Source organism: Petromyzon marinus, unplaced genomic scaffold (genome assembly GCF_048934315.1).
Source record: "Petromyzon marinus isolate PM22_M1 ecotype Great Lakes invasive population unplaced genomic scaffold, UKy_Petmar_22M1.pri1.0 PM_G_Scaffold_86, whole genome shotgun sequence".
NCBI classification, from domain to species: domain Eukaryota; kingdom Metazoa; phylum Chordata; class Hyperoartia; order Petromyzontiformes; family Petromyzontidae; genus Petromyzon; species Petromyzon marinus.
Window position 1 is genome coordinate 435448 of NW_027423042.1, and position 17053 is coordinate 452500.

At 53.9% G+C, this 17053-nt stretch overlaps 2 protein-coding genes across 2 annotated transcripts in view; one reads left to right on the forward strand and one right to left on the reverse strand.

Moving 5' to 3' along the window:
- Positions 1 to 3448, reverse strand: part of LOC142921712 (adhesion G protein-coupled receptor L3-like) — a 38770-nt gene extending 35322 nt beyond the window's left edge. The window contains exon 1 of the mRNA XM_076063022.1: positions 3183 to 3448. Within this exon, the coding sequence (XP_075919137.1) occupies positions 3183 to 3285 (103 nt within the window). The 5' untranslated portion in view covers positions 3286 to 3448. The remainder of the gene's footprint in view (positions 1 to 3182) is intronic.
- A 273-nt stretch (positions 3449 to 3721) lies between these two features.
- Positions 3722 to 16536, forward strand: LOC142921716 (interleukin-22 receptor subunit alpha-2-like). Its single transcript, XM_076063031.1, has 6 exons — positions 3722 to 3819; positions 8422 to 8704; positions 8938 to 9121; positions 10164 to 10357; positions 16411 to 16492; positions 16524 to 16536. Exons 2-6 carry the CDS (start codon positions 8473 to 8475, stop codon positions 16534 to 16536), a joined length of 705 nt encoding a protein of 234 aa, XP_075919146.1. The 5' UTR covers positions 3722 to 3819; positions 8422 to 8472.
- Positions 16537 to 17053: the final 517 nt, after the last annotated feature.

Below are 17053 nucleotides of genomic sequence, written 5' to 3' on the forward strand. Positions count from 1 at the left end.
GCTCTTTGGAATAAACTCAACTCGCCGTGTTTGGAGGAGGAGGAATGCTGCCTATGACCCCAAGAACACCATCCCCACTGTCAAACATGGATGTGGAAACATTATGCTTTGGGGGTGTTTTTCTGCTAAGGGGACAGGACAACTTCACCGCATCAAAGGGACGATGGACGGGGCCATGTACCGTCAAATCTTGGGTGAGAACCTCCTTCCCTCAGCCAGGGCATTGAAAATGGGTCGTGGATGGGAATTCCAGCATGACAATGACCCAAAACACATGGCCAAGGCAACAAAGGAGTGGCTCAAGAAGTTTCCAGACCTTAATTCCATAGAAAATCTGTGAAGGGAGCTGAAGGTTCGAGTTGCCAAACGTCAGCCTCGAAACCTTAATGACTTGGAGAAGATCTGCAAAGAGGAGTGGGACAAAATCCCTCCTGAGATGTGTGCAAACCTGGTGGCCAACTACAAGAAACGTCTGACCTCTGTGATTGCCAACAAGGGTTTTGCCACCAAGTACTAAGTCATGTTTTGCAGAGGGGTCAAATACTCATTTCCCTAGTAAAAATGAAAATCAATTTATAACATTTTTGACATGCGTTTTTCCGGATTTTATTGTTGTTATTCTGTCTCTCACTATTCAAAAAAACCGACCATTAAAATTATAGATTGATCATTTCTTTGTCAGTGGGCAAACGTACAAAATCTGCAGGGGATCAAATACTTTTTTTTCCCTCACTGTAAATACTCGGGTGAAATAAAACCCGTCGTGGACACAGGCAATTCAGCTGTTGCAACAGAAACAGCTGGCATGCAGAGAATTGTGGGGTTTCCCAGGACGCGCCGAGGCTTAGCCTAAACGAATTTCGACTGAAGGTGTTGTTACTGGGATTGCCGCAAAATATTTTTTCGCGATACGCCATCAAATTTCACAACGGGACGATTTCCCAATATTCGTTGAGGCGCTCGTACTTAGCACGGCGTTAGTTCCGGTTGCAATCAATGCAGTCTCCGAGGCTTATGAACGCACGGCGCAGACGGCCACGTCAGAAACGCGGTCGGCAATTACGCGAACCGTGGCAACGACGATGTCACATAGTCGCCACGCCGTCAATGAACCCCGGAAAATTGTTGGGAACCCGTCGGTTCGATTTTATAATAACTTTTGGTGAGCGCACGCGCAGTTGAATTGTTTGGTTTTGACAGCCGTTACCTCAAGCTCGGCGTGGTACGGGCGTGCGTTTGTGCGCTTGTGCGTTTCGTAATCACGCCGAACATCTTCCAGTCCGCAAGGCGGAATGGAAAAGGCACCCGGATTAGTTTGCCTCTGTGGATGTGTAGGTTTTGACTTTAACATAGCCATTCCTGTGACCAGTCACAAGCTAATCACTCAGCTCTTTCAATGCTAAATTCTCCTGTTTGATTTGTACTAGGTGCCTCTGTGGATGTGTAGGCTTTGACTTTAACATAGCTATTTCTATAACCAGTCACAAGCTAATCACTCAGCTATTTCAATGCTAAATTCTCCTGTTTGATTTATACTAGGTGCCTCTGTGGATGTGTATGTTTTGACTTTAACATTGCCATTCCTGTGACCAGTCACAAGCTAATCCCTCAGCTATTTGATATGTAAACCCCTTTGTCAAGGTGCCTCACTTTAAAAGTCGCTACGAATCTTAACACCGTTCATTGAAGCTCTGTCACCCTGAAGACGGCCCGCTTGCGTTGTGGCCGAAACGTCGTGAGAATTTTATTGTGTTATTTTATTATTTTATTCTCATTCTACGTGGTGACTTTTACCGAAAGAACCAAAGAAGATGATGAATCCTTGCAGTCACGAAAGCTTTAAATCGAAGAAAAAAATGCACCCGGATTAAGTTGCCGATAGCCGCAGCGAGATAGAGTAACGGATGCGGAGTGCCAGGTGCACACAATAAAAAAGTGTATGGGGTCAGTGGTGGACTGCAAGCGATTAGCACGCCGACCTTTGAACCCGGTAACCCCAAACTAAATTCGTGCTTACGTGAGCCCAACAGCAGCGGCGATTATTATTTAAACCCGTCACGGGCCTCCACCCTTTGGTTTGACCGGTGCGGTGTGCAGTAGTAAAACATCGCTGGCAACTGGGGAAGACAAAGGCGGCCGGGCGTGGCGGTGCCGCCCGCCCGCTCCACCCACGCCCCCTCGTGTACGCCGTAGCGGCCTTCACGTCGTGCCGCTCGCTACGAGCACTTGCCCCCCACAGCCTGTCGAAGGCTGTGGGGGGCATCGCGAGGTGTCCCCGTGAACCCCCGGTGACGACGAGCTCGAATATCTCTCTCGCTCGCGGCCAAAATCGGCAACGATTAACCTCGACCGGTACCCGTGCCTGCCCCTAGGTCGACTCGGCATTTAGTTCGTAGCTGGATGCAGTGTACGAACACGGCCGCTGGGGGAGACAAAGGCGGCCGGGCGTGGTGCTGCCCGCTCACCCACGCCCACCACGTGTACCACAGTAGCGGCCTTCACGTGGTGCTGCTCACCCACCACGTGTACCACAGTAGCGGCCTTCACGTGGTGCTGCTGCTGCTGCTGCTCGTGGACGGCGCTCGCCACGGCAGCCTGTCAAAGGGCGTCACGTGGTGGTGGTGATCTTTGTGTGCGTGTGTGTGTACGTGTGTGTGTACGTGCGTGTGTGTGTGTGTACGTGTGTGTGTGTACGTGCGTGTGCGTGCGTGTGTGCACACGCGTGTGCGTGTGTATGAGTGGGGAGCGGTAGTGTACCGGTTAGCGCTACGCTGTGCTATGAACCTGGCGACCCGGGTTCAATTCTCGCTCACGGCCAACACCAGTAACGATTATCTGAACCGGTCCCGGGCCTCTCCTAGGTCGACTCAACCTCAAATGAGTACCTGGTGCGGTGTGTAAACATCGCCACTAGGGAGACAAAGGCGGTCGGGCGTGGTGCTGGCCACCCACCCCCTCGTGTACCGTGCCGGCCTTCATAGGTGCTGCTCGCTAACAGCACTTGCCCCTACAGTCTGTGAAGGCTACACGGGGGATCTTTGTCTGTGTGTGTGCGTGTGCGTGCGTGTGGATGCGGCGTGCCAGGTGCAAACAGAGAGCTACAATATATATTAAACAAAAAACATCTCAGTGGGCGCCTTAACTGGTTTAAATAAAATAAAAATAGTGAAGAGCCTCGTTACCGGTTGCGGGAGGCCAACCGCTCGCTCCCGGCAGCTTCAGCAGCAGCAGCTGGGCTTGAAGCAGCTGCAGCAGCTGGGCTTGAAGCAGTCTCCAGCTGCCCATCGTGAACGTCCGCGGGACGTCGTCAGCGTGAGACGGAGCGACCTCTGACCTCTACCGGCAAGGACTAAAATTTTAACACACTTCCCCAATGTCGTATCGACTACTGTAAAACTTGCTATACGTACGTCACACTCGTGACAATACTAGATTCTATCGTTGACAATAAAAAATATATATATTAATATTTGTAACAATATTTATTTATATACAAGTTACGTTTTTTGGCTTGGTTCTCATTGTCCACGCTCAAGTCGAGTTGAGCCGCAAATCACCGCGGTCACTTAGGTCGCGGCAAGCCTCGAGGGGGGCGGCCACTTCCTGGGGTCGCGTGGAGCTCAGAAACTGACATTGAGCCGCAAATCACCGCGGTCCCTTAGCCTCGAGCGGGGGGGGGCACTTCCTGGGGTCGCGTGTTGTCCAGCAACTGACGCTGAGCCGCAAATCACCGCGGTCCCTTAGGTCGCATGTAGTTCAGCATTGCGGTGAAGTTCACGGCGGTGGTGGTGGCGGTGGTGGCGGAGTTGTTACAACAAAGTTTGTTTAAATATAAACGCATTAACTTTCTCCCAAACCCCCCTCCCCGACACACATTCAGCTAACGTCTGCGTTTTTTGCTCCCACCTCGTCACTGTTTGTTGTAGTTAGACTGATGGCCTTAATCTAAAGTTGTCTTGTGGTTGTTGTGGTTGTTGTCAGCACGGTGGCTATGAGATGTTAACTACCTCGCCTGGTGTACAGGAGGTCGTGGGTTCGATCCAGACCCTGACGATGCCTGCTGCTGCTACTGTATATTTGTAGTCTGTGTCTCTCTCATCATCATCATGGTGGCTATGAGATGTTGACTACCTCGCCTGGTATACAGGAGGTCGTGAGTTTTATCCAGACCCTGACGATGCTTGCTGCTGCTGTATATTTGTAGTCTGTGTCTCTCATCATCATCACGGTGGCTATGAGATGTTAACTACCTCGCCTGGTCTACAGGAGGTCGTGGGTTCGATCCAGACCCTGACGATGCCTGCTGCTGCTGTATATTTGTAGTCTGTGTCTCTCATCATCATGGTGGCTAGGAGATGTTGACTACCTCGCCTGGTATTCAGGAGGTCGTGGGTTCGATCCAGACCCTGACGATGCCTGCTACTGTATATTTGTAGTCTGTCTCTCTCATCATCATCACGGTGGCTAGGAGATGTTGACTACCTTGCCTGGTATACAGGAGGTCGTGGGTTCGATCCAGACCCTGACGATGCCTGCTGCTGCTGTATATTTGTAGTCTGTGTCTCTCATCATCATCACGGTGGCTATGAGATGTTGACTACCTCGCCTGGTATACAGGAGGTCGTGGGCTCGATCCAGACCCTGACGATGCCTGCTGCTGCTGTATATTTGTGGTATGTGTGTCTCTCTTTCATCATCATCATCACGGTGGCTATGAGATGTTAACTACCTCGGCTGGTATACAGGAGGTCGTGGGTTCTATCCAGACCCTGACGATGCCTGCTGCTGCTGTATATTTGTAGTCTGTGTGTCTCTCTCATCATCACGGTGGCTATGAGATGTTGACCACCTCGCATGGTCTACAGGAGGTCGTGGGTTCTATCCAGACCCTGACGATGCCTGCTGCTGCTGTATATTTGTAGTCTGTGTGTCTCTCTCATCATCACGGTGGCTATGAGATGTTGACCACCTCGCATGGTCTACAGGAGGTCGTGGGTTCTATCCAGACCCTGACGATGCCTGCTGCTGCTGTTTATTTGTAGTCTGTGTGTGTCTCTCATCATCTTCACGGTGGCTATGAGATGTTGACTATCTCGCCAGACCCTGACGATGCCTGCTGCTGCATATTTTTGACGTCTGATTCAGCTCCTACCTTTGCCATCAATCCGGGCTCCCCCCCGACCCCCCAACTCCTTGAGCTACTTGGGGCGCCTTCAGCTGTCGCTGCTCGGATTCCGCTCGCTCCGAGCGCCCCGCCGCCACTCTCTGTGGCCGCTCACGACATCGTTGTTGTTGATGTTGTTGACGATGTTGTTGTTGATGACGTTGTTGTTGTTGACGATGTTGTTGTTGACGACATTGTTGTTGACGATGTTGTTGACGATGATGTTGTTGTTGACGATGATGTTGTTGACGTTGTTGACGATGTTGTTGTTGACGATGTTGTTGTTGATGATGTTGTTGACGATGTTGATGATGTTGTTGACGATGTTGTTGACGACGTTGTTGACGATGTTGTTGTTGACGACGTTGTTGTTGACGACGATGTTGTTGACGACGTTGTTGACGATGTTGTTGTTGACGTTGTTGTTGACGATGTTGTTGACGTTGTTGTTGACGATGTTGTTGTTGACGACGTTATTGACGATGTTGTTGCGGTCGGGGTTGTAGTGTTTGCACCGCGGCGATACAATCTCCAATCTCGCCGCCGCCGCGCGTTTATTTGTGAGTGTCAATGGCGGCGTTGTTCCGCCTCCTGCGTCCTCCCTCGCCGCTCGCGGTCTCCACCGCGTTCGCGATGTCGCGGAGCCTGTCGCCAAAGCTGCGTTCCTGTTCCTGTTCATCCCTCCCGGTCATTAGTCCCATTCGTTCCTGTTCCTGTTCGTCTCGTTCATCCCTCCCGGTCATTAGTCCCATTCGTTCCTGTTCCTGTTCGTCTCGTTCATCCGTCTCGTTCATTAGTCACATTCGTTCCTGTTCCTGTTCGTCCCGTTCATCCGTCTCGTTCATTAGTCCCATTCGTTCCTGTTCCTGTTCGTCGCGTTCATCCGTCTCGTTCATTAGTCCCATTCGTTCCTGTTCCTGTTCGTCCCGTTCATCCGTCTCGTTCATTAGTCCCATTCGTTCCTGTTCCTGTTCGTCTCGTTCATCCGTCTCGTTCATTAGTCCGATTCGTTCCTGTTCCTGTTCGTCTCGTTCATCCCTCCCGGTCATTAGTCCCATTCGTTCCTGTTCGTCTCGTTCATCCGTCTCGTTCATTAGTCCCATTCGTTCCTGTTCCTGTTCGTCCCGTTCATCCGTCTCGTTCATTAGTCCCATTCGTTCGTGTTCCTGTTCGTCTTGTTCATCCGTCTCGTTCATTAGTCCCATTCGTTCCTGTTCCTGTTCGTCCCGTTCATCCGTCTTGTTCATTAGTCCCATTCGTTCCTGTTCCTGTTCGTCTCGTTCATCCGTCTCGTTCATTAGTCCCATTCGTTCCTGTTCCTGTTCGTCTCGTTCATCCCTCCCTGTCATTAGTCCCATTCGCTCCTGTTCCTGTTCGTCTCGTTCATCCCTCTTGGTCATTAGTCCCATTCGTTCCTGTTCCTGTTCGTCCCGTTCATCCGTCTCGTTCATTAGTCCCATTCGTTCGTGTTCCTGTTCGTCTCGTTCATCCGTCTCGTTCATTAGTCCCATTCGTTCCTGTTCCTGTTCGTCCCGTTCATCCGTCTTGTTCATTAGTCCCATTCGTTCCTGTTCCTGTTCGCCTCGTTCATCCGTCTCGTTCATTAGTCCCATTCGTTCCTGTTCCTGTTCGTCTCGTTCATCCCTCCCGGTCATTAGTCCCATTCGCTCCTGTTCCTGTTCGTCTCGTTCATCCGTCCCGGTCATTAGTCACATTCGTTCCCGTTCCTGTTCCTGTTCGTCTCGTTCATCCCTCCCGGTCATTAGTCCCATTCATTCCTGTTCCTGTTCGTCTCGTTCATCCCTCCCGGTCATTAGTCCCATTCGTTCCTGTTCCTGTTCGTCTCGTTCATCCCTCCCGGTCATTAGTCACATTCGTTCCTGTTCCTGTTCGTCTCGTTCATCCCTCCCGGTCATTAGTCCCATTCGTTCCTGTTCCTGTTCGTCTCGTTCATCCCTCCCGGTCATTAGTCCCATTCGTTCCTGTTCCTGTTCGTCCCGTTCATCTGTCTTGTTCATTAGTCCCATTCGTTCCTGTTCCTGTTCGTTCGTCTCATTCATCCATCTCGTTCATTAGTCCCATTTGTTCCTGTTCCTGTTCGTCTCGTTCATCCATCTCGTTCATTAGTCCCATTCGTTCCTGTTCCTGTTCGTCTCGTTCATCCCTCCCGGTCATTAGTCCCATTCGTTCCTGTTCCTGTTCGTCTCGTTCATCTGTCTCGTTCATTAGTCCCATTCGTTCCTGTTCCTGTTCGTCTCGTTCATCCCTCCCGGTCATTAGTCCCATTCATTCATGTTCCTGTTCGTCTCGTTCATCCCTCCCGGTCATTAGTCCCATTCGTTCCTGTTCCTGTTCGTCTCGTTCATCCCTCCCGGTCATTAGTCACATTCGTTCCTGTTCTTGTTCGTCTCGTTCATCCCTCCCGGTCATTAGTCCCATTCGTTCCTGTTCCTGTTCGTCTCGTTCATCCCTCCCGGTCATTAGTCCCATTCGTTCCTGTTCCTGTTCGTCCCATTCATCCGTCTTGTTCATTAGTCCCATTCGTTCCTGTTCCTGTTCGTCTCGTTCATCCATCTCGTTCATTAGTCCCATTCGTTCCTGTTCCTGTTCGTCCCGTTCATCCGTCTCGTTCATTAGTCCCATTCGTTCCTGTTCCTGTTCGTCTCGTTCATCCATCTCGTTCATTAGTCCCATTCGTTCCTGTTCCTGTTCATCCGTCCCGGTCATCCGCTCCGTGTCCTCGGGCAACCGTACGACCAACGCAGGCTGCGAATTGGCCGCGACTCAGCAGGGGGCCTGCAGTGAGCAGCAGCAGCAGCAGCAGCACGAGATGTCGTCCCCCACGTGTCGCGCGTTCGCTGGGGAGAGACGCACCGGCTGATCGTCGTGAGCAGGCGGTGCGGCAGGCCGGCTTCTTGCCCATCTGTACATCGCCCGGAGGCAGGCGATAACCCCGCTCAGGTCTTGGGCCTTTCTCTACCGCCGTGGCTGACGACTTGATTTGTCGAGGAATTATTTCATCACGGGTCGCCGCTGGTGGCGGCAGCCCGCGGTCGGGATGCATGCGCTCCTCGTGAATGCCGAACTGATGTTGCACCGTGCCAGGTAGCCAAGGGGTGCTAATCGGAGACAGGACCATCGCGAGCGGGGTAATGGATGATGATGATGATGCTGATCACGATGGCAACAGCCACGTGCACTAACGTCTCTCTCTCTACCTCCCTCTTCTCTCACCACCATCACCACCACCACCACAGGATTCACCTGACCATGACCTGAGACAGAAAACGACCTCGCCCTCTCCAGCAATGTCCTTGGGAGAAAGTCCTTGCCGGAGAGGTCAGAGGTCAGCGGTTCAGAGGTCGCGCGCTTCGGGCAGTGGGCGCGGACTTCACTCCGCGCTCTGCCCGACTGCTCCGTCTCCTCCCGCTGACGACGTCCCACGGAGGTTCACGATGGGCAGCTGGAGACTGCTTCAAGCCCAGCTGCTGCTGCTGCTGCAGCTGCTGCCGGGCGCTAGCGGTTGGCCTCCCGCAACCGGTACGAGGCTCTGTGTTGTTTAAAAAAAAACTATTCACTATTTTTATTTTATTTAAGCCAGTTAAGGCGCCCACTGAGATGTTTTTATATATATTGTAGCTCTTTGTCAGGAGCGACCTGGGGATCGCAGATTGTAGCTGGGCAAAGTGGCTTGTTGGCACTGTGTGAGGGTGTGGGGAGAGTGGTGGTCCAGTGGTAAGGTCACAATGAGTGCCGTTTGCCCATATCCCCAGCTCCACCTTCCCCAATGAATGTTCGCGTGCAGTCTCGAGACCTGCTGTCAACCCTGTGTTGGGAGGATGGAGGGGATACCACAGGGAATATTCCCCCACTGGTTCAGCCTTCAACCATCGACTTCTACAACACTACCAGCAGCTCAAAGCTCCTGAACGTTACCTACAGAGTGGAGTATAAACTGTGAGATGCTCGCTCACTCACTCACCCCCACACTCACTCACTCACCCACTCACCCACCCACTCACTCATCCACTCACTCACTCACCCACTCACTCACCCACCCACCCACTCACTCACTCACCCACCCACTCATTCACCCACTCACTCACCCACTCACTCACTCACCCACTCACTCACCCACCCACCCACCCACTCACTCACTCACTCACCCACTCACTCACCCACTCACTCACTCACTCATCCACCCACTCACTCACCCACCCACCCACCCACTCATTCACCCACTCACTCACCCACTCACTCACTCACCCACTCACTCACCCACCCACCCACTCACTCACTCACCCACTCACTCACTCATCCACCCACTCACTCACCCACCCACCCACCCACTCACTCACTCACTCACCCACTCACTCACTCATCCACCCACTCACTCACCCACTCACTCATTCACTCACCCACTCACTCACCCACCGACTCACTCACCCACTCACTCACCCACTCACTCACTCACTCACCCACTCACTCACTCACTCATTCACTCACCCACCCACCCACCCACTCACTCACCCACTCACTCACTCACTCACCCACCCACCCACTCACTCACCCACCCACTCACTCACCCACTCACTCACCCACTTACACACTCATCCACTCACACATTCGCCCACTTACTCACTCACCCACTCACTCACTCACCCACCCACCCACTCACTCACCCACCCACCCACCCACTCACCCACCCACCCACTCACCCACCCACTCACTCACTCACTCACCCACCCACCCACCCACTCACTCACCCACTCACTCACTCACTCACCCACCCACTCACTCACCCACTCACTCACTCACTCACCCACTCACTCACCCACTCATTCACCCACTCACTCACTCACCCACCCACTCACTCACCCACCCACTCACTCACCCACTCATTCACTCACCCACTCACCCACTCATCCACTCATCCACCCACTCACCCACGCACTCACCCACCCACCCACCCACCCCTCACGTGTCTCCGTCTGCACAGCTACGGAGAAGCCCGCTGGCGGAGTGTCTGCGCTGTGACCGCAGAGACTCGGTGCGATGTCTCCTCAGCGCTGCGACTTCCCGGCCACCGCTATTACCTCCGCGTGAGATCCACCATCTCATCTTCACCATCGCCGCAGTCCTCACCGCTCTCCTCACCCTGGGTTGTGCTTGAGCTCTTGCCCTTGAAGACCAGTGAGTGGCCTTGTCTGTCTCTCTCTCTCTTTGTGTGTCTCTGTGTGTGTGTGTCTCTGTGTATGTCTGTGTGTGTGTGTGTCTCTCTCTCTCTGTGTCTCTGTGTGTGTCTGTGTGTGTGTGTCTCTGTGTATGTCTGTGTGTCTCTGTGTGTATGAGTGTATCTGTGTATGTGTGTCTCTGTGTATGTCTGTGTGTCTCTGTGTATGTCTGTGTGTCTGTGTGTGACTGTGTGTGTGTCTCTGTGTATGTGTGTCTGTGCGTTTGTCTGTGTGTATGTCTGTTTGTGTGTGTCTTTGTGTGTATGTCTCTTTGTATGTGTGTCTGTATGTGTGTCTATGTGTGTCTGTGTGTGACTGTGTGTGTGTCTGTGTGTGTCTGTGTGTGTGTGTCTGTGTGTGTGTCTCTCTCTCTGTGTGTCTATGTGTATGTGTCTGTGTGTGTGTGTCTCTGTGTGTATGTCTGTGTGTGTCTGTGTGTATGAGTCCGGCAAAACAACCCCCTACCTCCTCGCGGTGCCGGATGGGCAACTCTGTCGTGGACAGTGCTGTGGGGGGAGGTCCAATTTTGATTGGCTCCTCCCCTCATGGCATATGTGTCCACCACAGGGGCTAAACGGGGGCTCTGGACGGGTGCGAGGGGCTGGTAACCCCTCCACCTTCAATTAATTAAATATCTACCCTCGGGGCTCCTCCAGAAACAACGAAAAGCCACTACGGGTGGCCACGTGGAATGTTCGAACGCTCACTGCGGAGGAGAGGCTGCCACTCCTCTGTTGGGAGCTGGACCGGTACCGCCTGGATCTGTGTGGCATTCAGGAGGTCCGGTGGACCGGCTCTGGCTCCTGCCACCATGAGGGGTGGACAGTCCTCTACTCGGGGCAGCAGACTGCCAAACAACAGGGTGTGGCTCTTCTTTTGAACAAAAGAATGAAGGGGGCGTGGGAGCGTGGCGGTGAGGTGTGGGAAGCTGTAAGTCCCAGGCTACTTTGGGCTCGCCTTCCCATCAACCGGAGGCGAGGAATGGTGGTCGTGGTTACTTATGCCCCCACCGAAGATGAATATCCGTGGAGGGATGCAGGCAAAGCCGATGAGTCAGATGCCTTCTATGACCTCCTGTCACAGGTGCTGGCTAAAGTGGCCCCTCGGGATAGAGTCATCATGTTGGGTGACTTCAATGCCCGAGTTGGTCATGATACTGGCACCTAGTCTGGAGTGATTGGAGGGCATGGGCCATATCAGCTCAATAACAACGGTAGGAGGCTGCTAGATTTTTGTGCAGCCCATGGGCTTGTAATTACCAACACGCTGTTCCGGCATCGGCGCATCCACACAACATCATGGATGCATGCCGGGTCCAAGCAAGAACATCTGCTAGACTACATAGTGACGGACCAGCGGGTGCGAGCCCATGTCCTTGACACCAGGACCTACCGTGGAGCTGATCTGCCCTCTGACCATCGACTAGTCATCTGTAAGATGCGCCTGCCATTCTTCCACTCCGGTGGTGGGTGTACACCCAGGACCCCATTCCAACCTAAAGTGGCCTGGTCTCAGTTATCTGTTGAAAGTTGCAAGCGAGAATTTCATTATCGCTTGCGGCTAGGATTGGCATCGTCCCCGACTAGTCCTGATGTCGAGGGTAAATGGGCGAGGTTTAGGACTGTGACTCATGCAGCTGCAATGGCTGCTTTGGGTACGCGGTCCAGACCTCCCCAGAGACCCTGGCTGACAGAGGAGGTGTTCAGGATGGTTGAGAAAAAGCGATAGGCCCACTGTCATCGGCTACAGAATCCCACGTCAGAGAGTGAGGAGGCTTACCGCAGCCTTCGCTCGGAGGTTCGGAGAGCCGTGAGGCGCTGCAAGGTTGGGTGGTGGTCGCGGGTTGCTGAGGAGATGGAGTCTGCCTCAGTGGCCCGTGATCACAAATCTCTATTTAACTCCATCAAAAAAGTAATCTGCAGCGCCACACCTATTACCATCATTAGGGGAAAAAACGGTGACCCTATCTCCGACCCCCAGGAACAGGTTTACAGATTTGCTGAGCATTTCTGTGAGGTCCTGGGGGAGGGAAAATCCCTCAGCCAGGAAAACATCGTGGCACAAAGTGAGGATGACCCTGCTGAGGCTGCAGTGCCTCAAATATTGGAAGAAGTCATCCCCTGTGAGTGGCTGGCTGAGGTGCCATCTGTTGAGGAAGTACTGAAGGCGATCCGGAGTCTGAGACCAGGAAAGGCAGCGGGCAGAGATGATCTCCCAAGCAAAATGCTGAGGGAGGGCGGCGTTTGTGCACAGACTGCCCTATATGACATCATAACAACAGTCTGGACCACTGGACGGGTTCCGCAGGATTGGAAGGATGCCCTGGTGGTCCCCCTTTTTAAGAAGAGGGGCCGTGCGGACTGTGGCAGCTGCAGGGGCATCTCACTCCTCAGTGTGCCGGAAAAGGTCCTGGCGGGGATTGTTCAACGTCGCCTTGCCGGGCACGCTGAGGAGAGGCTTGCGGAGCCCCAATGCGGTTTCAGGAGGGGGCGGTCCTGCACAGATGCCATATTTTCTGTCCGTCAGCTACAGCAGAGGTGTAGGGAATTCCAACAAGACCTACATCTCTGCTTTATTGACCTGGTCAAGGCCTATTATACCATCAGTAGGCCTGGGCTCTGGGTTGTTCTTCGTGCTTTTGGAGTACCTGACCCTCTGCTCACGATCATTAAGGACCTTCATGATGGTGAGCGGGCCCGGGTAAAACTACGTGGCCGGGAGTCAGAGCCATTCCCTGTTAACCTTGGGGTGCGACAGGGATGTCCTCTGGCTCCCACATTATTTAACATCTATTTTGACCACGTAGTTCGTGAAGCCTTCAATAGCTGTACCGGGGGAATCTCCATATGGTACAGATATAATGGGAGGCTGATCGACGCCCGGGTGCGGTCAAGGGATGGCTCCCTATTGCTCAACCCCGTTATGTATGCTGATGATTTGGTAATAGCTGCACATTCGGAGGAGGAGTTGGAGATGCTGCTGCTGAGACTGGAGCGTGCCACTAAGAGGTGGGGCCTTACCATCAGCCCCACCAAAACTAAGCACCTGCCTGGGTATTTTGTACCATCGGACACTCCACCCCCACAACTCCCAATCGGTGATGGGGCAGTTGTGGAGAGAGTGGAGAGTTTCCCATACCTGGGCAGTGTGCTTATGACTGGCTCCAGTTTAACAGCAGAGGTCTCACTCCGAATCAGTCGAGCGGCAATATCTTTTCATCAGTTGCGTAACGCTGTGCGGAAGCTACCTGGTCTGTCGCTCCGCACTAAGCTTCAGGTTTTCTCGGCCACGGTCATTCCCTCCCTTCTCTACGCTTGCGAAACGTGGACCCCCCTAATGGAACATCTTCGCCGGTTGGAAACATTTAGGCTGGCCTGCCTACGATCCATCCTGGGTTTAACCAGACTGGATTGTGTGAGGAGCTCAAAAAGCCTTGAAAGATCTGGGCAAGGTCCCATCGCTGAGCTCCCCCGGCGGGGAAGGCTGCGATGGCTGGGTCATGTAGCCCGCATGCCTAGCCACCGCATGCCGAAACAGCTTTTGTTCGGCCGGATTGAGGGGGCTGGGCGGGCGCGGCACGGGCTAGAGAAGAGATGGAGTGATGTGGTACAGGAGGACGTGGAGCTGAGTGGACTTGCCGATGACTGGTACCAGCGGTGTCAAGATCGGCCTCTGTGGAGGAGGCTCGTGAAGGATGCTACTGGGCAGTTGGAGGTAGTCGCCCTCCAACAACAGCGGAGGGCGGAGGAGCGACGCTCAGAACAACGAGCGGAGCGCCGGGTGGCTAAAGCACAGCAGGTTGCCACAGTAGGGGGCACAGGTGGTGCATCAGCCAGTCATCTCAGTCAGTCGACCCGTGGCACCTGGGTCTGCCCCGTGACCTCCTGCCAGCGGGTGTTCGACACTTCACGTGGCCTCAGGGTGCACATAGCCTGGCACAAGCGTCGTGGTGACGTCACCGCCACTTAGTGGCGAATGGCGGTTGTTGTTGTTGTGTCTGTGTGTGTGCCTGTGTGTGTGTGTCTGTGTGTGTGTCTGTCTATGTGTGTGTCTCTGTGTCTCTGTGTGTGTTTCTGCATGTGACTGTCTTTGTGTCTGTGTGTGTGTCTCTGTGTGTGTCTGTGTGTGTGTGTCTGTGTGTGACTGTGTGTCTGTGTGTCTGTGTGTGTCTGTGTGTGTGTGTTTGTGTGTGACTGTGTGTGTGACTGTCTTTGTGTCTGTGTGTGTGTCTGTGGACCCCCCTAATGGAACATCTTCGCCGGTTAGAAACATTTAGGCTGGCCTGCCTACGATCCATCCTGGGTTTAACCAGACTGGATTGTGTGAGGAGCTCACAAATCCTTGAAAGATCTGGGCAAGGTCCCATCGGTGAGCTCCTCCGGCGGGCAAAGCTGTGATGGCTGGGTCATGTAACCCGCATGCCCAGCCACCGCATGCCGAAACAGCTTTTGTTCGGCCGGATTGAGGGGGCTAAACGGGCGTGGCACGGGCTAGAGAAGAGATGGAGTGATGTGGTACGGGAGGACGTGGAGCTGAGTGGACTTGCCGATGACTGGTACCAGCGGTGTCAAGATCGGCCTCTGTGGAGGAGGCTCGTGAAGGACGCTACTGGGCAGTTGGAGGTAGTCGCCCTCCAACAACAACGGAGGGCGGAGGAGCGACGCTCACAACAACAAGCGGAGCGCCGGGTGGCTAACGCACAGCAGGTTGGCACAGTAGGGGGCACAGGTGGTGCATCAGCCAGTCGTCTCAGTCAGTCGACCCGTGGCACCTGGGTCTGCCCCGTGACCTCCTGCCAGCGGGCGTTCGACACTTCACGTGGCCTCAGGGTGCACATAGCCTGGCACAAGCGTCGTGGTGACGTCACCGCCACTTAGTGGTGAATGGCGGTTGTTGTTGTGTCTGTGTGTGTGACTGTGTGTGTGACTGTCTTTGTGTCGCTGTGTGTGTCTCTGTGTGTGTGTCTGTGTGTGTGACTGTGTGTGTGACTGTCATTGTGTCTCTGTGTGTGTGTGTGTCTGTGTGTCTGTGCATGTGTGTCTGTGTGTCTGTGCGTGTGTGTCTGTGTGTGTGACTGTGTGTGTGACTGTCTTTGTGTCTCTTTGTGTGTGTCTGGTGTGTGTCTGTGTGTGTGTGTGTGTGGCTGTGTGTGTGACTGTCTTTGTGTCGCTATGTGTGTCTCTGTGTGTGTCTGTGTGTGTGACTGTGTGTGTGACTGTCTTTGTGTCTCTGTGTGTGTCTGTGTGTCTGTGCATGTGTGTCTGTGTGTGTCTGTGCGTGTGTGTGTGTCTGTGTGTGTGACTGTGTGTGTGACTGTCTTTGTGTCTCTGTGTGTGTGTCTGTGTGTGTGTGTCTCTCTGTGTGTGTGTCTGTGTGTGTGTGTGTCTGTCTGTGTGTGTGTCTGTGTGGGTGTGTCTGTGGGTGTGTGTCTGTGTGTGTGTGTCTGTGTGTGTGACTGTCTTTGTGTCTCTGTGTGTGTGTCTGTGTGTGTGACTGTCTTTGTGTCTCTGTGTGTGTCTGTGTGTCTGTGCGTGTGGTGTCTGTGTCTGTGCGTGTGTGTCTGTGTGTGTGACTGTGTGTGTGACTGTCTTTGTGTCTCTGTGTGTGTCTGTGTGTGTTCTCTCTGTGTGTGTGTCTGTGTGTGTGTGTGTCTGTCTGTGTGTGTGTCTGTGTGTCTGTGCGTGTGTGTCTGTGTGTGTGGGGAGCGGTAGTGTAGCGGTTAGCACTACGCTGCGCTGTGAACCTGGCGACCCAGGTTCGATTCCCGCTCACGGCCAACACCGGTGACCATTGTCTGAACCGGTCCTGGGGCTCCCCTAGGTCGACTCAGCCTGAAATGAGTACCCGGTGCGGTGTGTCAACATCGCCACTGGGTCGACAAAGGCGGTCGGGCGTGGTGCTGGCCACCCACCCCCTCGTGTGCCGTTCCGGCCTTCATAGGTGCTGCTCGCTGACAGCACTTGCCCCTACAGTCTGCGAAGGCTACACGGGGGATCTTTGTCTTTGTCTCAGCTGTGCTCAGTGCTCCGACGGTCACCTTGATGCTCCACAAGAAAGTGACGGTGGACGAGGCTGGCGGCGAGGAGAGTGCCGTGTTGAGGATGACGATGACGGTGACAGTGAAGGCCGCGGCGGTGACGATGACCACGACGATGACGGTGACCGCGGCGGTGACGATGACCACGACGATGACGATGACCGCGACGATGACGGTGACCACGATGACGATGACCGCGACGATGATGACCACGACGATGACGATGACCGCGACGATGACGATTACCGTGACATTGACGGTCACCACGACGGACCGCGAAGAGGGGAGAGGCGGAGTGGTGGGAGCTCTTCGTGGGGGTCTCCATGAGGAGTGGGTGGAGGAGGAGGATGGAGCGGCGTGACGTGCTGTACCACCTGCAGGCGGAGGTCTCGACGAGGGGGGGCACAACCAGCACGGTGAGAGTGGGTGGGTGAGTGGGTGGGTGGGTGGGTGAATGGGTGAGTGAGTGAGTGGGTGAGTGAGTGGGTGGGTGAATGGGTGAGTGAGTGAGTGAGTGGTTGAGTCGGTGGGGTGGGTGGGTGAATGGGTGAGTGAGTGAGTGAGTGGTTGAGTCGGTGGGTGGGTGAGTGAGTGGGTGAGTGAGTGGGTGAGTGGGTG

Bases quoted from the DNA above. Each gene is read 5' to 3' on its own strand.
- LOC142921716 (XM_076063031.1), top strand. From the start codon at position 8,473: ATGTCCTTGGGAGAAAGTCCTTGCCGGAGAGGTCAGAGGTCAGCGGTT. The intron at 8,705-8,937 runs GTACGAGGCTCT...CCATATCCCCAG, and splicing joins CGGTTGGCCTCCCGCAACCG to CTCCACCTTCCCCAATGAAT. The intron at 9,122-10,163 runs GTGAGATGCTCG...CCGTCTGCACAG, and splicing joins TACAGAGTGGAGTATAAACT to CTACGGAGAAGCCCGCTGGC.